Here is a 20,530-nt window from a genome sequence, read left to right as displayed (position 1 = left end):
CGATACTGGAAAAAGACAGGTAGAAGGAACAGGATTTTGGGGTGTAGGAGGATAACCACTCTAATCCCTACTTGGGAAGAGGTCTAGTTAGGATCGTGGGTTTGAAAATAGAATTGGCCGGAGTTCCGCTTATGTGGTGTGGAGAAGCTACATAGCTGTTTTTATGCCTCAGGTTTGCTTCTCTGTCAAACGACAGAGACAGGCATGTTGTCTCATCAGTGTGTTCCATGCCACAGTGTAGGCGACACACGCCCCTGGGTGGGTGCACACACAGGTCTCAGTGAACAGCAGCTAAAGCTTTTAGCTGCTAGATTATTTTCGATCCTGTCTCAGTGGAGCAGGTTTCCTTTCTCACTCACCATTGCCTTTTCTGTCCCGTGTTTCAAAGCTCAGCTGTCCCCGGGGGCTACACTCTCTCCCAGGCTCTTCTCGGGTGACTCGCTTAATGTCAACATGCCTCATAATTGGATATTCCCATTCTCTTTCCAGTTCTCCTCACTTGATGCGCCTGACAGCTTTGAGCCTTTGAAAGGTGTGGTGGGTCACCCTGTGCCGGCTGCTGCACTGTGCCACAGTCTGGGTTTTCCCCGGGCTAGTGGTCCAGGTCTGATTTTCATTGCTAATTTAAGACATTTGCATGGTTCCAGGCATTGGATGACTCTCCCAACCCCTTACCTGTCACCCTGTGGCTGGGGACTTCAGGGAGATGAAAGAGGCTGTGGCTGAAGTCGGAACTTTAGCAAGCCAACAGGGCTGTTTGGTCTTACTGAAGTAATAGGTGCTTTTCAAAAAGCTCTGTACACATTGCACTTAATGAATCACGCTCAGGGTGGGCCAGCCAGTCCAGGGAAGCAGAGGTTATTTCGAGAATCAGAGATGAGGAAGTGTAACGAAGGTGAAGATGCAGGAATCCAGAGGTTGCCCCCTCATCTGTTGGCTGCACACAGGCTTAGAGGTGGAAAGGATCACATGGGGCGTTAATTAACAGCCAACCTGGAAACTGGGAAGCTGCAAGGAGAAAAATCAACCCCCGTTCTGTCTGGTTCAGATAGGCAGATTTTCATACAGTAGGTTTAGTTGAAGCGAGGGTCACTTACAAAGCTTCCTCTGACACTCACGGGACTCCCCCACCTCTGCCCTTTACCGCCATCACCTCAGGCTTCCAGATATTTGATTTGCTAACTCCCCCTGTGTGGCTCACAGATCTGAAGTGAAAGGAATGGACAAGACCTATCAGGCCACTTGCCCTCCCCCTACTCAGCCCTTCCTGCTTCCCTCTGTATCTTATCTCCATCACAGCCTTTGTTTTGCAAGGAGCTCCTAAAAGCCATCAGACTTTGACACCCTCTGCTCCATAGATCACTCTGTCTCCCTTGGCGAGTGTATTAGATTTAACTGAGCCCCACCCCTTTACCACTCAAATACCTGCAGGCGCCATCCCTGCTGTGGCCAGAGCCAGTTTGAGGCTTAATTTACTGTAGAGCTAGAAGCAGGGGCCTCCTTTTCAACCCTTCGCCTCTGCTTGTCTCTGTGAGGCCAGGCATACATTTCACTGTCTTCATTGTCTCCCCTCGACATCCAGAAGGCACAAAAGGGAACCGAGACTTTGGAAGGCTCCAGCGTACTTGGCGTGGGGCACATGTCTCGTTTGTTTTAATCCCATCGGCAAGTCCACTCTTTCTAGGCTTCCAGGCTTCTTGAGGGCTCTGGGGGGTCATGACCTTCAGGGATTCAGGATTGCTTCTGATAACTGAGACCCAGTATCCCTCAAGGTCAGTTCAAAGGGTCTGGGGTGCTGGCTCAGTGGGTGAAGAGTTTGCTATCCCTGTAAATCTCAGTGCTTAGGAGGTGGAGGTCAGTAGAGCCCCTACACTCACGGGCCAGCCAGCCTAGACTGCTTGCCGAGTTCCAGGCCAGCAAGAGACCTTGCCTTAAAACATAACAGAACAAGATGGATGGTGCCTGAGAAACAAGACCTGAGGTTTATCTCTGGTCTCTATAAGCATGTGTAGGTAAAACACACACACACATACACACACAAGGGCCAGGATAGAGAATCTAGAGGAGAAAGGCATACAAATTGTGGTGAGTCATTCAGCAAACATCTCTTGCTCTGTTGTCTGAGTTCACCACTTCCCCTGTGCATACTGTGGACCCAGACACACACCGAATGGCAGTGCTCAGAAATGATCTGGTCTGGTCCTCTCCTCCCAGAATTCCAACTCTGGTTCTGCCACATCTTGAGTTCATGCCATAGTCCTCCAAGCCCTCGTGGGAGAATAATCAGAATTCTCTGGAAATGGGCATGCCTAGCACCCTCCCTCCCTGAGGCTAGTGGGGGAAATGTGCGAGAATGGAAGTGTTTAACACACTCGGAGCTGTGCATGGCCGGGTGTGAGCTCTCAGCAACTTTTACCGGCTTTTGTGAAGCATAGATTCACGCCACTCTCTCAGTGGCAGTGTGCTTGCTAGCTGGGTGCCTGGCACATGGAAGCCCGGGGAACAGTGTGGTTCCTTCTGCAGTGGTTTGTGCCTGTTGGGGCTGGAGGAGGTGGTGGTGGTTTCTGGAACCAGGCCCCACTATCAGAGCATGATAGTGCAGAGAGCTGTTGTCCTCACCTTACACATACTTCCTTTCTGGCTTCATCCAGCAAATCCAATTCATTCAGCCCACTGACCGCCTTGGGCACACAAACAGGGGGTATCCCTGAAAGCTTTGGTGCCAGAGAAGACTGTGCATCAAAGTAAATAGGAAGTTACTGCCTGATTGTAGGGCAGTCAGGGCCTCTTGATGTGCTCTGAGTGTGATGTGTATAGAACAAGGAGGTGCCTTTGTACTGCTGCTCTCTAGCTTCACCATGAAGTGACTTTGTGCCAAGGACTGAGGCATCTCCAGTTTCTTCTGCTCCCTGGCTCTCCTGGCCCCGTGAGTCTGAGATGGTTAGCCCCTGGGGGTTGCTGAGTGGCTCTAGAGCTGCCTTGCCAGGGACTAGGAGCTATACTCACTGGCCCTTCCCATCCTGCACTGCTCCTGTCTGCTATGGGTGCAGCTTCCTAGACTGACTTGGAAGCCACAGAGAAGCTCCACTCTGGGGCTACAACACCACATCATGGTCTTTTATTCGCTTAGCTGCTCTAACAACTGCCTTCTGATTCCTCCGCCACCTTAAAAACAGTTGTCATGGTTATGTCACTTATGTCTTTCTGTTTCCTCCCTCCCCTGCTCCCCTGGAAGCAGAGTTAGGGCCATCTGTTTTCTTTCCTCCCTTGATGTCCCTCCTACCCACTTCTCAGTGCCCTCACTCTGGTGGCTTTGGTCTGTGGGATCAGGGCCCAGAAGTTCTAGAGATGAGGTCTTTTTTTGTGGATGCTTTCCATTTACACTGAGTTGCACATCCTTCATAAGCGCCAAGAGCCCTATCCATCTCAGGGATTCTCCATGCCATGACGCTGATAGGAGGACCATACCATTTCCCAGGAGTCATCTTGGATCACCTCAGTTAGTTGAGCCAGTACCTGGTGAACAATTGCTTTCTGTCAGGTCTGAAAAGATGTCCCTCTGCCCTCACAGATGTCCCTCTGCCCTCTCAGATGACTCCCTGCTCTCATAGATGTCTCCCTGCCCTCAAAAAGAGTTTAAGAACCAGTGAAGTCAATGGATAAATGGATGGATATAGGTGTGGAGAGCAGGCTCAGGACCCCAGGCTCCTGAGGCCTGATGTGTTTGGAATTCAGACCATTTCAGATTGTAGAAAGTGCACGTGACACATATGCCAGGCACTAAAGAATGTCTCCAGTAGTGACCCATGTGTGAACAGGTCTTTTTTTCCAGTCACCCATTGCACAGGTGGAATATCCCTTGAATGAAATGCTTTGGACCAGAAGTGTCTCCTGGTGGCGGTGGAGGTAGGGATTGGAACTGTTTGCAGAGACATTCATAGTTGAGAATTCCTAATGATCGATATATCTGAAATCCCAGATCGCAAGTGTTTTGAGCATTATGCCAGTGCTCGCAAAGTTTCTGATTTAGGATTTAGGATTTTTGGATCAGGGCTGCTTAGATGGTAAATAGCTACACATCTGTCACCTTAGAAGAGATTTTACTACCTATTTTGAGACAACACATCCAAATTTGGGATTATGACCTTCTGTAAGGATTTATCTTTAGAAAAAAAAATCTCTCTCTGAGAGCTATCACGAGTACGCTTGGGGCAGAAGCTGGCCAGGTGTGTAGAGAACGGGAAAACTGCCCTGCTTCCCCAGGTTGCTGGGTCAGATGCAGCCTTCTTGTCTTGGGACAGGGTCTGAGCTGGGTGCTAGAGGATCAATATGAGTTTCTCAGACAGAAGAACAAGAGTTTAGACCACGGCAGGCTCAGAGTGCTAAAGAACCCTGTCTTAGAGAAGTGTTTTAACGTGAATAAAATAGCTGAGCATGGGAACCAAATTATATAGAAAAGCAACTAAAATATTTTAATAGTCGCTTATTAATATCTGTGATTTATTAATGCATTCATAGCCAAGCCCAGCATTGGGTCTAACCACTAGAACAAGGTTGAACTAGTCATGAATATAAATGACATTTGTAATGTGATATGAAAACATTGGTGATTTCTGTTGGTGACAAAGGCACATGTACTGCAAATGTACTGTGCTTTATTACATGCATTGAAAGCAAAGGAAATGTTACATTTCAGCTATGCTTACAGAGAGTAATGAACAACATCAAAACTAACACATACACACACACACACACACACACACAGTCATGCCTTCACATTCCTGACTGCTTTCCATAGAACACAGGCAGTGGGTCAGATTCTGAACACCTGGCTTAGGCAGAGCTAACCACTCAGAGACAGCCTGGAGTAGGAAGACAGGGCAGGAGGAGGTACAGAGGTGGGGGGAAAGGGGACAGGGCTGCGAAGGCAGGGTGACAGGCAGATCAGACCTCTTAAAATTTTACTTGTCTTCAGGAGTTTTTTTTAAAAAATCATATTCCTTGAAACACGTTATAAAAAGACTACGTGCTCATTACAGAGAGCAAAGAAACAAAAAGAAGAAGAAGAAGAAGAAGAAGAAGAAGAAGAAGAAGAAGAAGAAGAAGAAGAAGAAGAAGACCACAGAACATTCCTACTGCCAAGACAGTGTCGTTGAACATTGCAGTTAGTTGCCGTTCTCGGTGGAAGGCTGTAGTTTAGGAGTTGGTCCTGGCGCAAAAGGGTTGAAATTTCCAATGTGCACTCTACTCCTTAGTTTCCTTGTCTTGTTTCTGTGTCTGTAAAGTGAAGATGACTGTCACTGTACCTATTTTATCAGGTTGCTTTAGAATTACATAAATCTGTCCTTAAGGTGTGCGCTGAGCAGGCCATAATTACCTCCTGGTAAAGGTTGGCACCAATCGTGCCTTCCTCAATGCATAACCAGCCCTGGCATTGGCTTGGCTTAGGATTCATGTAGATGCCCATATAATTCTACATCCTGCTTGATTCTCTTAATATTGTTACATAAATAATCTTAATGCTAATATTAAATGTTCATATACATTTTAAATGCCTAAAATACCATTCTATTTGGGCATTCGACTCACTCTTTATAACTATTCCTTCATGGTTAGACATTTAATTTATTTCCAGTTTCCCATGAGAAGAGTCAAGAGGCTGTGGTATGGCTAGGCTATGGTTCCTTCCTGTGTTACCCTAAGGGCTGAAAGGGGCCAAGATACATAAGACAGACCAAAGCCACAGGTCAATGTTTTATGATTATGGTTTACCCTACTGCTTGGAGAAAAGATTGGAAATGGAGAATCCTGTATACAAACCCCTTAGGAAGTCAGGCCAGATCAGCAGAGCCTAGCCCCAATAAGTGAGTGAATACAGTTAGAGGGAAGTTGCGGGAGACTGAAGAGGGACTGTGGCTCTGACCTTCAAGAGCTAAGGAAAGTGAACCACAGTGGTTAAGAACATGAGCTTTGGTGTCAGATGAACCTCTAAGGCCAAGACTGGCTCAGCTAAGTATTACCTATGTAGGCTTGAATAAGTTACTTATACACTACGCCTCCATTTCCACATCTGTAAAGTGGGAATATAATGAATGTTCCTTGGAGGAGGAAGGGGATCAGCAAGAGCTGACAGAGGAAGATGGAGGAGCTCAGGGTGGAAAGAGAGATGAATAAGAAGGAGTATAATGATATATGTATATGAAAATGCCGTAATGAAACCCATCACTTTGTGGCCAACTTTAAAAATTAATACATTTGGAGGGCTGGGGCGATGGTTCAGCAGGAAAGAGCCCTTACTGCTCTTGCAGAGGACCTCAGTTTGATTCCTGGCATGGATGTCGGATGGCTCGCAGCCATCTGTAATTGGACCCTCTCAGACCCAAGCGGTTTGGCAACAGAGTCCATGCTCACACTACGCTGAACTCTGCTGTACTGAGAAGGAGGTGCCAGAGGGCAGGTGCCATGGCTAAGGCAAGCGGTGCTTAGAACTTGATTTGTATTCAAGACGCAAGCCCAGTGGTAGGATCATCTGAGCCAATGCAGCAAGGCCGAGTTTGCTCAGGCTGAAGAAGGCATAGTAAGATCTGGATTAAGCAAATCAAAAAGTAAGATGCACTAGCCAAGAGAGATTGTCAGAGAAGTAGATGAGAAGCAGCACTGGACAGTGTAATGAAATCCCAAAGAACAGCGCCACCAGCTTGTCAGATGCTGGGAAAGAGAGACGACTGAGGACCGGTGACAGTCGGTGATGATCATGACAAAAAGTGCAGTAGAACACGGTGGGCTCAGAGAGAGAGTCACTGTAGTTGTGGAGGAGAGAGCTGGGGGCAGGGGCTGTAGAGAACCAGACTGGGCAGTGAATGGGGCCAGGGGCTTAAAGCCCAAAGTTGACTCTGACCTTGACTAGCCACCTCATATATGTCTCTTAACATTGGGAGGGAGGACTCCTCTCAAAGGTTGTCATGCTGGGGTGTCATTGAAAGCCTCCAGCAGGCAGGCAGGGGGAGCTACACAGCCAGGCATGAGAAGTCTTGCATTCTGCTGAGGCTCTCCCAAGCTTAGGCCTGGCCACTAGGCTGCATGCCTCTGGGGATCGGTATGCTTAGTACTGCTGAGTCCTCTGCAGCTTTGAGACGTTGGCGTGCACAGGAAAAGGGAGGATATAGTAGCTCCGGAGCTGATGTGGTACCCTGGAACTCTGTGATCTGAGCCATAGAGCCCTCTCCTGCCACCCGCACCCTATGCTGTTGGGCCCACGGCTGTTTTGGCTGATGGCTTCCTCCACAAACCAGCATGCCACCTCTCCTCACACACAGTTTCTGGGCTGGGAAGTGAGCTCTGTAGTGAAGAAGAGGAAAATGTGTGTGGGAACCAAGGTTTTCAGTTTAGGGAACAATGTCAAATTGTGCAGTGGAGTGCCTCTTTAAACGGCCGAGAATGGCACCTGGGCTCCTACACCACTGATGTGTGCAGAGAAGGAGGTCAGACTCTTTCTGTTCCCTCCTTTCCTCCCATCTTACTTTCCCCAGTCTCTAGCGTTCTGAAAGTTTAATCCCCCCCCCCATTCTGACCACAGGCCCTGCCATTCAACAACCAGTCATGAATATAATCTGGGACCCTATCTAGAAAACATGTGCCTGGCATCAAAGGTGGCTTGCCCAGAAGGATTTGCAATCTATGGTCGAGTGGGTCTAGGGAGGTGCTCAGTGGGCAACGTGCTTGCTGCACAAGCATGAAGACCCAAGCATGAGTCCCCAGCACCCACGTAAAAGCTGGGTATAATGATGTGCATCTGTACCTTCAGTGCTGGGGTACAGCTAGCTGGATCCCTGGTGCTCACTGCCCAGCCACCCAGGCTGCCAAAGTGGTAAGATCCAGGTTCAGTGACAGACCCTGTCATAGAAATTAATATGGAGAGCAACAGAGGAAGACACCCAACATTGACCTATGGCCTCCACATTACACACACACACACACACACACACACACACACACACACATACATACACGTGAGGGTATAGTCAGGGTCTGGCACAACCTGTGCTCATATTCTTAAGCCTTCCATGGGTATGAGGTTGTGCATAGTGATAGAGATGCCTACAGTGAGGACCTCAAGGTATTGAGATGCCTTTGACCAATGGTCCTTCCACCAACATTAGCCAGTCAGAGGAGAGGAGAGGAGAGGGGAGGGGAGGGGAGAGGAGGGGAGAGGAGAGGAGAACTCTATAGCATAATCAAATTGGACAAAGTGTCTAAGAGGAGAGGTCTTAAACTAGGCTTGTGAGAACTAAGGTCTAAGGAAAGAAGGTATCTGGGTAACCCATGAAAGGTGAGTCTCTAGAGACCAAGAGGAAAGGGAACCATCCCAGTTGAAAAAAAGCAAGGTCCCAGGCAATGCTGGCCCTCAGGTAACACAAGAGGAAACCAGTTCCTGTGGCAAGGTAGCCAGAGGGACCCTGCCAGGCGACACTGCCTCTACCTCCCATTTTTCTTTCTTCTCTCTCTCTTTCTCTCTCTCTCTCACCTGCCTCCTTTGACTTCCACTGTCTGCTTTTTAAACCTCTCTGCTGGCATTTCTTGGCTACCTCTGTCGCTTGATTGTCTGTTTTTCTTCCTCCTCAACTGTCTTTGTTTCTGAGGTTTTAGGAGATTGAAGGCGGGCCACCCCTCTGGTACTAACTAGGTCTTGTACCCATGCAGCAGCTTCGTCCCCTACACTCAGCAGACCAGACAGGGAGTATGGGGGCACCTTGGATTTCCCGTTACCTCTGTCCTTCAGTGATGGCCTAGACAATTTATACCCCCTATTGCCTATGGCTATATGTTGTCATAACCTGGGTCATTTTCTCATTTAATACTATCCATAAACACAATAAAACTGTCTAGAGCCTAGCAGAGCAGGGAGAGAAGGAGAGACTTGGATTTGGAAGGAGTGGAAAGGTGCCTGAGTTGGGCATGCTCAGAAGGTGGGGGTGCTGGGTAATGATCTAAGGACTTAGTTGGGGCAGGGTCTGCGCTGCGTCATCCGAATGCCATGTTTTCTCTTCCAATCCTGCTCCTGTCCTGGCTGTAGTGTGTCAGATCCTCCCCAAGGGAGTGGTTGCTGTCCTGGGACCATCGTCCAGTCCAGCCTCCAGCTCTATCATCAGCAACATCTGTGGAGAGAAGGAGGTGAGTGTGGGGCTGCATTGGGGAGCAATCGGGCCTGTAGATTGGATCCTTGAATGCAGGAAGGGCCCAAGGATGCTCTGCTATTACCAGCATCATCAATGCCAATGCAAGGTAGAATGGCTACCGGTTCGTGTGAGGACCAATGACCACATCCTTCTTCCAAGTGATAAAAAGAGGGAGAGATGTTTGGCCACAGAATTTCCAAGCTAAGCTCAGTGTCTTGGGGTCCCAGGACAGAGCAGTGCTGGTGATCTGTCATGATGGAGGCTGGCGGTCTAGCCTGAGGCTAAGGGGCCAGAGGTCTGAGTTCTGCACTGTCATCGATGCAGGCAGCTTTTCCCTGGGCTTCTGGGGAAAGAATACCTAAGGGAGAAAAAACCACTGCTCCGTTTTATTGTGAGAATAAAATTTAAAAGCCTCTGCTTTCTGAGTGCATGAGAAAAGAGATTTTATTTTGTTTTCTTCGTTCCTGCGTTTGCTCTTCCAAGCGAGATGTTGGTCCACAGGTGTGACCTCCGAGTGGAGTCTCTCTGGGCCCAAAGTCTGGAGGCCATTTCCTCTGGTTCCAGTTCATGGGACAAAAAAACACGATGGAAGACAGGTTTCCTAGCAACTTGCACTTTAGAGAGCCAGCCGATTGTAGGCATCCTCGTGGGCTCTTTTAGAGGCTGCCTGTCTTTCTCCTGCAAATACATTTCCAGAAGACAGTAGGCAAACGCTCCCCTGGTCCCCCACAGCCTCCCTGTATCCCAAAGGCTTTCTGGACCAGTTTGTAGGAAGCAGATGGACCTTGGTCTTGGGAGGATCATGGGGAGGCAGCACCATCTCCCACCTGTACTGGAGACTGGAGACTTGACTTTCTAGCAGCGTCTGGCTCTGGGGAGTAGCTGGGTACCCTTTCAGAGAAGGCATAACTTCCCCACAGCAAGCTACCCTTTCACGAAGAGGGGGAGTCACAGACAGGCTTCCACCTACCCAGGCTTTCTGGAACCGACCTCTTGATCAGGGTTTGTGAGTAGTCCCTGGTTCTCTAAGCCCATCTCAGAATTGTCACATTCAGGCATCTTACTGCTCTAGTGGCCCCTGTCCCAAGGCTGGATTAGCTTCTCATAGATGCCCAGAACCTCAATTATACCGGAACATGCTTCTTAGCCCAGCTCAGACCACAAAGCCACTTCTGTCCCGCTATAAGGCTTGCAGCGTTTCACAGGCTCAGCCAGGAGCTGACGTTTAATTTAAATCTCTCTCGCTGTGCTACAGGTAACAGTCAAGTGTGTGGCAGGCTGTTACTCCAGCATTGGCTCTGATCTTCACCCAGCTAGGTTGCCAGCGTTTGAGCTCCCACACTCTTCTGCTGATGCCTTTTCCTCTCTGTTCTCTCCCTCTTGCCCCACCACACTCCCTTCACCTGCCCCTTGCTGTTCTCCTCCCAGTCCTCACTCCAGAATAGCCCTTGTCTTGGAACTGGAGCTGTTTCTCATTGGCTTGCAAGACCCTTCACACTGTGTGACCGTGGGAGCCACTGATTTGCAGTGTCCTCCACAGTCCAAGCAGAAGGCGTTGCCCCGAGAGCAGCCAGGCAGTTACCCCTCCTTCATCCAGTCATGTTCTTTCCAGAGTGACCTTGCCTGCCACTCAGATTATGCACTGTGGTTAATATTTTATGAGGCCCAACTCCAGGGAGAAGCCTCCAAGTCCCCGCTATGGGTTCTGGCCTTTTAAATGCTGCTAATATCTCTGAGACCCCATGGCTGGCTGCTTCCTGCCTCCTGCTCTCCCCTCAGCCCCACTGTGGCAACTTCCTGGGATGAATCTGCAATCGCAAATCAATCATGAATTGATTTTTCTCCAAGGCAGAGAACCAGCAGGGTGAGGCCTAGCTACCCCTGCCCAGGCCACAGAGCAGCTGGCTGCCTCTCCAGTAGTCTTCCAGAGGGCTCCCCCACCCAATCCTGAAGAGACCCCTCTACCCTCTCCCTTGTGCAACTAAAAGGGCCTCTGGAACCTTTACAACTAAAGAAGAAAGAAGGGAGAGAAGCCAGACATTTAATTGTTCAGGTGCTGACTGTGTGTGAGTTACAGGGATGTTTTGTTTTTGACACAGAATTCCATTCTTTCTTCCTGGACTCTCAGAAACACCTGAGGTCAACTCTGATTTGATGAAGTTTAGCCAGCTTAAACGGTTTGCTCCTGAGTCACACAGTAGAACCTAGACATGAAACATTCTGTAGACTCCAAAACCCACATCTCCTTCTCCTTCCTGAAAGAGCCCTCCCCAAATCCAGGGCTAGGAGCTATGAATTCATCCATGTCTCCAAGGGTTCCCCACCATGTGGGAACTAATGGGCAAAGCTCTTTGGGCTAGCTGCTGGTCAAGTCAGTGGGCTAACACTCACACAGGGAGGAGTCCCCAGCCTTGCCCTTCATCTGGCTCATTTGTCACCTCTTTTGCCTTTAAGGTGTATGTTACTCACCTTAGATAGAGTGTGTGGAATATTAAATACAAGCAGGAGGAAAGGCCCTCGTGAAATGCACCGGGTCAGCTCTGACCTTGAGAGCATCCTTCACACTCACCAGGCTTTTGTCGATTCTGCACCACACAGGCCCTGCTGAAAAAAAAAAAAAATGGCTGTGCCCTGTGCATGGTTCAGGGGCTAAGCCTAGTTGCATTCAGTAATTCTCTCTTCAGATTTTACTAGATCTTTGCTGTCCTCCCATCTCCATTTCCAAAGAGCTCTGGTTTCTGGCGGACTTCTCCCTAAATCGTAAAAGAGTAAGACACCATCACAGCATTATCACAGCCCCCTGTAGCATTGCTTCTGAGCAAAGCCAGGCAAAAGAAAAAAAAAATCTTCTGTAATCGCCTCTGACTAATCCATTCTGGAAGCCAAGCACCTCATCATCAGGAAATTCTTCTGCTGTCTATTTTCAGTCCCACTTGCTTTCACATCAGTTCAGATTCTCACCCAGTTTCAGCTTTCCCAGCTCTGAGTACCAGGATGAGAGTATCTGGGTAAAATCAAGGTGGATGGCAGCTTATTACAATTTAACTTTCCTATTACCTACTAAATAGCCTAAGCTGTCAATAACGCCACCATCGGTACCACTTAATATCTCCCAGCAAAGTGAGGGAAGACAGCACCTTTTAGAAATGTCACTAGCAGATGTGGTGAGAAGCCAACACTGCTCTGATGAGTTTAGGGTAGATGTTTGGCCATCTGGCTCCACCCAGAGGCTGCCAGTGCTTCTCAGGTTCATTCCTGCCTGCCCCTTGCTCCCGAGCTTTATCCAGGAAGCTTGCTGGGAATTACTGCGTACCAGCTATGTTGGGTTGGGCTGAAGACCTCTTCTCTAACCTCTAGGAAACTACTTGTCTCTTCTTGCCATCTTTGTTCGAGTTCATTAACTACAGATAATATTCTGTAAGGACTATGCCTTCAAGAGTGATTGGACTCTTACACCTCAGAGTATGTACAGAGGTCTCTAGCCAAAGGGTGGCTTGTTCTGGGTCTTTCCAAGGATGTTACCACATCACACTCCCATGGACTCAGAGCCCACGTCCTGCATGCCTTCTTTCCTTTGGTGTGTGTCAAAGGTGTTAAGCAAAAGAAGACATGCCCAGGCACAGCCTGGGTCACCCATCCTGCTTTCCCCCTTTCACTCATTCTGGATCCTCCTTGCTGCCCTTTTTCTGCTCTTCTTGCCAGGTCCCTCATTTCAAAGTGGCCCCAGAGGAGTTTGTCAGGTTCCAGCTGCAGAGATTCACCACCCTGAACCTTCACCCCAGCAACACCGACATCAGCGTGGCTGTGGCTGGGATCTTGAACTTCTTCAACTGCACCACCGCCTGCCTCATCTGTGCCAAAGCAGAATGTACGTATGCCCAGGCTGCCCCCATGACAGACAGCTGGTCTTGTTCACTTCCACTAGGCTGGGGGCTTGTAACCACCCAGGAAAGGGGGGGGGTGTCCTTAGGATCCTGGTCTGACAACAAACAGGTGCAATCTCTCCCTCAATCTCTGTCTCTCTCATTCTCTGTCTCTCCCTGTCTCTGTCCATCTGTCTCTGTCTCTCTGTCTGTCTATCTCTCTCCATATGTGTGCCTGTGCGTGTAAAAGAGAAACAGTGCCCCTAAGCACCCTTTGCCTATACTACCTGGGCATGGAACTAGGTTGCAGGGAGGCTGGCCAACTGCCAAGTCTTTTTGTATCTGCAAACTCAATTCCCACATTTTCAGCCTCATTGTTAAGGGGATACAAAGGGAGAGGGAGAGAGGTGGGAATACAAAATTGAATGCATTTGTACTTGATGAGCTGAGGAGTATCTTCCCCTGGAGAGCAGGTTTTGCTGATGGAACAAGGTCCAAGGTCAATTCCTGATAAAGCATTTTCTTTTTTCTTTCTGCAAACACAGGTTTGGAAATGCATTTTCTGTGTCGCTCACACAATTTGAGACATAAACTTAGTGTTTATGAGATTTAGCTAATTTGAGACAGCAAACATATGTGTCCATGTATTCCAGGTGGCATTTGTGTATCCACTCATTGTCAGTTAGATGCTGGCCACTGGTGTGTGCTGGTGGCCAGTGCTTGGACGCAGCATGTCACCTGCACAGATGAGCCGTACAGGTTGCCCTGACCCTGCAGGTTGTCAAGGGCTGTGCTCATGCGTGGGTGTGTGCTCTCTTCTGGCAGGGCCTGTCCTCGACTTGTCTGAGCTGCTCTGAGCACGGCCCCCCTCTGTCCTAGAATCCAAGTTATGCCTAAAAACAAAGCCACATAACAGATTACAACTACCCTCTTCAGCTGTCCCACGTGACTGCCTGTACACACACACTTTTGTATTTATCCTTCAGCTTTCCTGACCGTATACTCAGCAAAACCTGCTCTCCTGCATGCTTTATCTGTACCTGCTTATTACAACCAAGCAGGGGTACGGAAGGCATGGAACCCCATTTTCAAGTTGGGAAAGTTGAGACTCACATGTAAAGTGACTCACTCACAGTCCTAAACAGTAGGCAGCAGGACGAACGAGTGCTTCTCCATACAGCCCAAGCTCCCTCAGAGACCAGAGTGGACAGAAAAGAGAATGGTCACTGCCTGCAGTGTGAGCTGTCCTCTGTGTGTTTGCTAAATGTCACGTGAGCACTGTGGCTCATGGGAGGAGATGTCCCTGAGCCCAGTGGTGCCAGGAAAGGTCTGCAGGCAAGGGCAGGGCTTCAGATGAACCTGGAAAGATTCGAAGGACTTAGTTAACGGGGAAGAGAGATGCAGGGAGGAGAAAGGAAAGAAGAGGGACTGGTTCTGTGCCCGAGGAGAAGAAGCTGGTTCCATTAAGAATGAATACACTGATAGAAGATGGAAGGAGGCCGAGGCAGGAAATCCAAACCCATGGGTGGCAAGTGAGGAGTGTAGAGTTGGGTCCTGTGTTCACTGAAGGACCTTGGTGGTCTCTTCCATGAGGGACTTCCTCAGAAGAAAGGTCATTGTAATGCTGGGTTTGCCAGTACGGAACAACTAGTTTGAGTAGATAAAAATGAGGCAAGGCTTGAATTCAACTCAAGGAGCTGGAAACCCATAGACCTGGAGGGAGAATGCTTGTTCTGAGGGGTCCAGTCAACAGGGCCTGTGGAGGCTCACGTGTGCATCACATGTAAGAACACACCAGCTCCTCTCCCTGTCAGCCAATTTGGGTATTGAAGCAATTAAGACAAGAAAGTGAATTTGTAGGGGATGGGGTGTGTTAGAGTTCTTAGGCTGGGGGCTCACTGAAGGGCTCAGTGACCAGGAGTAAAAATCCTTCCATATAAAAGAGGAAACAACTCCAGAGGATAGCTGCCTTTGTCTAGAGTCTCATAGCTAGTAAGTGGCCGATCTGGGCCTTAAATCCAGGTTTCCTGGAAAGTAGTTCAGTGTATTGCCAGCATCACCTCTCTATTTGTCAAACTGGGTTCCTCTGGGTCTAAGTTGACCCATGGAATGGTCCCAAGTCACTCATGACTACTTACATTTAAAAATCTGAATGAAGTAAAAATGAAAATTTCAGAGCTGGGTATGGCGGTGCTCATCTGTAAGCTCAGCACTTGGGAGGCTGAGGCAGGAGGATTGCTGTAGATTGAAGCCTTCACAGGCTACAGAGCAAGACTGTTTAAAAAATAAAATTACATTAAAAATAGGAATCTAGACCCTTCATCTTACTAGCCTCATTTCAGGCATTCAATAGCCACATGTAGCTAGTAGGCATCAACTAGCAAGCACTGAGACAGAATATTTCTGCACTGCAGAAAGCTGTCTTGGACAACATTGCTTTGCTGTGCATGATTATGGGCAAAGTGCTCTATAGCAAAAAAGCAAACAGGGAATAAACCTTCATCTTCTTTCCCCCCTGTGGCAACTTACAGTGTGTCTTGGCATGGACCTTCTGAGATGCCTGTGGCTCTCCAAATTGTCTGCCACAAACCTCACAAAGATGCCAATCTGGTAGGCAACAGGATAGAAATATTTGATGGACTGTGGTTGGGAGTGCTGTATTTCTGTCCTCTGTATGTAGTACCCAGCATCACTGAATGATGTTTCAGAATCAAGCCCCCTTCTAGTGCTGGGAATTGATTGTCACAAGGACAGTCTAACGGGACTTACACAGCAGGGCTTTTAAGAGAGAGAGGAGACAGCCCTGCATACTCTCTCCAGGCAAAAGTTTTCTTGAAGTCTACCTCAGTGCTAGTTAACAATGTCTTACCCACCCTTCGGGAAATTACTTCTTGCGTCTAAGCTATGATCCTTCTTGCTTATAAACTGAGCCCTGTTTCTCTCCTCTAGCTTTTATGAGGCCTGGGGAAATATGTGGCTTTGGTGTAGGTTACACATCTACTCTGAAATGAGCACTTTCCTGGGTACTGTTGCCTCCCAGGTCGGTACTCTTTCTGTTGGAATCATGGCTCTCCCTCCTCTACTCAGTCATGCTGGAGTGGAGGACACAGCGTTGGGGTCTTTAAGAGACTTCAAGGTCTTGTCACAGCAAATCCAAGACTCTTCTTCAGGTCCTCTAAGCTCAGGCTGAAACTTGCCCCTCTGAGAGGTGCCCTCTCCTTTGCCAGATCCATACTTACAGCCCCTGGCAGCTGCTTGCTTGTGGGATCTGCCTGGTAGGAATGGAGACTTCCAGAGCACAGGTCCCCACAGTCCTTGAAAAGAGGGGCAGGGTGGCTGGATACAGTCCAGGGTCTAGAAGACAAGAGGATGTCCGGCCAGAGGCTCAGGGCATCTCTAGCCCTGTGTGGCAATAGTGAGTTCTGCTTAAAGAACAGGTTAGGTTGCTTGACTTCCATTCCCACCCCCTAGGCCAGGGGGAGGAAGGTAGGGCAGGCAGGCAGGAGAAGTTCAAGGGCAGAGAAGATTAAAAATCTAATCAAAGGCTGAGGAAATGAGGGGCTTTGGGGAGAGGTGGCTCAGGGCTCGGGATGAGACCTTCTTCAATCTTCCCTATTAATGCTGGGCCAAGAGACACTGGGGGTGGAATTAGGAGCGGGAATCTAATTCTATTTCCCAGCCTCGGAATCACATAACAGGTATCATTCCACAGGGAACTGACCACATGTGCTCCTGTTTCCCAGAAGGAGTATTTTTTTTTTTTTTTTTAATAATCAGGTTTGGGACCAAGCAGAAATACATAGTGAATCACATTATTTTTCTTTAATGAGAGAGAGAGAAAAAAAATACTCACAACATCTATAAATCTTATTTCTAAAAAGACGGAGAGGAGATGGAGTGGGTGGCCCTTCCGTGGCCCTCCTAGGCATTCCCACAGAACTGTCTGAGGGCTTCCAAGGGAAAGAGAACCACCCTGAAGATGACGAAATGGCTGTGAGGGAAGTGATTGTCATGCAAGCACGAGAACTCAAGTCTGGATCCTCACAGAACCCACATAAAAACCTGGTGGGTTCTAAATACTTGCAAACTCAATGCTGGAGAAGCAGAGACAGGAAGCTCCCCAGCCCGCCAAGCTAGCTAAGCTATTGAGCCCCAGTTTCAGAGATGCTCTGTCTCAAAAAATAAGGACCATGATTGAGGAGGGCATACAAAATTAACCTCTGGCCTCCACTTGAAAACACACACACACACACACACACACACACACACACACACATGCATGACGGGGAGAGGAAGAGAGAGATCACCACGCTATTGTAGCTCAGAGGAGCTGTTCCATGCTCAGCAGTTCAGTCCACCTTCCTGAGCGTTTCTTTCCTCTTCTTTCTGTTGTTGGGGATGATCAAACTCATTGCGGTGACAGGGCCAGAAAGTCCCCTCACCCGGAGGATGATACACATTTGATTATTGCTATCTCGCCCTGCAACTCCGGCTGAGGCAGTGGGAGCCAAGCAGGGACTCCCAGGACCCTTTCAAAGAGTAGCTGGGACAGCAGTGGCTCTTCTCCGTGAGCCTGTGGGAAGCCCCTTGCTCATAATGTTACAGACCTATCCGTGTACCCACAGGCTGACCTTTGGAGGGGACACTCATCCCGGTGACACGTACTGTGTGCTGCATACCCTGCTGAGAGTTTTCTGCTATCCCCTTTCAACCTAAAGTTTCTCAGGTCCTGGGTTTGGGCCCTGAAGTTACCCAAAGGTTTAACTTCTCTAATTTAAACCAGAGAACTGAAGATCACTGTATACGACAGGGTCTGTTATCAGTGTCTTTAATATGCACAAAGAAAGGAGAGGTGACATCCAGTTTTAGGGTCACACGGCTCCCACCTCCCTTGGCCTTGCTCACTCCTCTGATCCACATCAGAGAGACAGGAGTGAGGAACACCTTTTCCTACATGTGGGGAGCACAGAGACCTCCCGTGTGAATGGTGCTGCTGGAGGCCAGGTGATGGAGCTGAACAGCTGTGCTTGGTCCCCACCTGCCCAGACCTCTAGCTCTGTGGTCTTCGTCCTTCCACCTCAGCCTTGCAGGCTTCTCTGCCCTCCCTGGCCCTGGCATCAGCCTCAGGTGTGAAATGGGACCAGACGGAGCATGTGAACGGCATTATCCCCACACTTGAATCTGAAGTGTTCCCCTCACCACTCAATGACTAGTCATTCTGGACTCCCACCTTCTCTGGTCAGACTCAGTTTCTCAGCTAGGTAGGGCAGCACTCAGGAAGTTGAAGGAGGAGGGTATTGAATTTGAGGTCTTCCTGGCTTGTGTTAGTAAAAGACCTAGCCTCCAATTGACCCCCTCCCTGCAAAAAGAAAGAACAAATTGGTGCCACAAATGGTGTGACAGCCATACAACCTGGGTTTGACACTTGATGAGGGAAGAAAAATGAATACTCAGCAGGTCAAGGGCACCAGGCGCCACACCACACTCATTTAACTTATTGCCTGCTCCCCAAGGTCCTCCACAAGGTCAATCTGACAGCGTTCCCCCAGGATTTCACAGTGCTTCCCTCTCTGGGAACAGGGTGCTTCCCAGGCCCAACGGCTGTACTGAGGGAGTCAGCTAGTGAGGGCAGGGAGGAGGGGAGAGGGAGAGAAGCTGTGCTGAACTAGATATTGTTTTGCATATTCTTCTTTGAGATGGACTATGTGTCAAAGGACGGCCTCACACTCACAGAAAGAAGCTTGAATTTCCCATCTTCCAGTTGTCTCTAACAACTGCTGGGATCCTGGTGTGCATTCCCTCACTGTTTTATACAGTACTTCCTGCATGCTGGGCAAGTGCTCTACCAACTGAGCTACTCCTCAGCACCCTGATGAAGATAATTGTGTGTGTGTGTCAGGGAACAACTTGTAGGAGGTGGTTCTTTCCTTCCACTAAGTAGGTCCCAGGGATCAAACTCAGGCAATAACTGGGCGGCAAGCACCCTTAGCTGTTGAACCATCTTGCCAGCTCTTCACCTCACTTTTGTTGAGAGTGGCTTCCTCACTAAACTTGGAGCGTGTTGAATCCTCTACGCTGGCTGGCCATGGAGACACCAAGATACACCTTTCTCTCTGAGTCTGCCCTCCACCCAGCACTAGAGTGTTGAAGACCCAAACTTGGGCCTCCTTGTTTGTACAGCAAGCGCTTTAACCCTGAGCCATCTCCCAGGCCCCGTTTTTAGATATTGATATTGGATGCTCTGTGTCCCCTGCAGAGACATTACTCTGTCCTTGTCCTGTGGCTGTAACCAATGCTGGCTGCACTTTCACAGCCTTGGTATCTTCCCTCTGGCCCCGGGGCTCCTGCCTTCCGGTTCTGGAAACCAGCCTATGCCCTTCCTCCCAGAGCAGCTGCCTACTGTGCTCCACAATGATCCACTTTGATCCTGATCGAGACTAATGGGTTCCCCAGGCTCCTCAGCCCAGCCTTGGCAGGCAGGCCTACTGCTGGGCCCATATCCTATCCCCACTCCACAGGAGAGAATGACTGGGATAGAGGTAGAAGCCTGAAGAGAGAACAGAGTTTAGCCCCTGTGACAGCAGCTGTGCCTGGTAAATCCTGAGTTCTAAGAAAGAGCTGAGAAGGCTAATGAGCGCACACACCAGGCAGCACCAAGCAGAGCCGGCTTTCTCTTCTGCAAGTCTCCCACTGCTACAAAAGCAGCAACTTCTGGGGCCTGAGGATAGTTTACCACCAAGCATGACAACCTGAACCAGGACCCCAGGACTCACGTGATGGAAAAAGAACTGACTGCAGAAAGTCTTCTCTAACCTCCACATGAGCATGTGTGGGAACACACTCTCTCCTCTCCTCTCCTCTCTCTGTCTCTCCCTCTTTCTCTCTCTCTCACACACACACACACAAACACACTACAAAATTAATTTTAAAAGTTTTTTTTTTCTTTTTTTTTTTTTTTTTTAATTTTCAGAATCAGAGACTCCCCGAACTGGAAACACACAGCTTTTTTCTCTGTCTACTTCCCGCCCACACTCTAATTCCCTAGACTGTAGTCCACAAGAGGGACTTCCCATAGCCTCTTCACCCCCAGCCATAGGGAACCAAACTTCCACACATGCAGTCCATTGTGGCTTTAGACAGCGAAATGGATGACGTTTCCCTTATGTGAGTAAGACTCTCTCCCTGTGACCTCTGACCCCTCACTGTGCTGATGCTTCCACGACCGAGTCTGTCTTCCGATTGCTTTTCTCAGGCTACACTACTTCCTTCAAGCTGCTTGGCTTGGTGACAGTGTGACAGGTCTTGCCAGGCACTGCTGTTCCCCTGGCCTCAGAGTTAATTCCCCCAGTGTCTAATTTAGTCCAGTCCCACAAGTGTGGTGCACCTGCCATTCCCTTTTCAATGGGGATATGCGGAGATGTCTGAATGGGTTCCCTGACTTTCCTGGGCGAGGGAATCACTCAGACATATAGTATTGTATTTGGATGGTCC

At 49.0% G+C, this 20,530-nt stretch overlaps 1 protein-coding gene and 1 long non-coding RNA gene across 2 annotated transcripts in view; one reads left to right on the top strand and one right to left on the bottom strand.

Annotated features, from left to right (window-relative positions):
- Nucleotides 1-20,530, top strand: part of Grik4 (glutamate ionotropic receptor kainate type subunit 4) — a 284,790-nt gene that overhangs the window by 137,498 nt on the left and 126,762 nt on the right. Inside the window, exons 4-5 of the mRNA XM_055622027.1 lie at nucleotides 9,074-9,171; nucleotides 12,879-13,044. Of these exons, the coding sequence (XP_055478002.1) occupies nucleotides 9,074-9,171; nucleotides 12,879-13,044 (264 nt within the window). The remainder of the gene's footprint in view (nucleotides 1-9,073; nucleotides 9,172-12,878; nucleotides 13,045-20,530) is intronic.
- On the bottom strand, nucleotides 9,603-11,774 carry LOC129687616 (uncharacterized). Its single transcript, XR_008721804.1, has 2 exons — nucleotides 11,646-11,774; nucleotides 9,603-9,854 (listed from the first exon to the last, which is right to left on the bottom strand). It is a non-coding gene; the product is annotated as an uncharacterized LOC129687616 (long non-coding RNA).

Source organism: Psammomys obesus, unplaced genomic scaffold (genome assembly GCF_907164565.1).
Source record: "Psammomys obesus unplaced genomic scaffold, mPsaObe1.curated_primary_1811, whole genome shotgun sequence".
Classification (NCBI taxonomy): Eukaryota; Metazoa; Chordata; class Mammalia; order Rodentia; family Muridae; genus Psammomys; species Psammomys obesus.
This window is presented reverse-complemented; position numbering and strand designations above follow the sequence as displayed.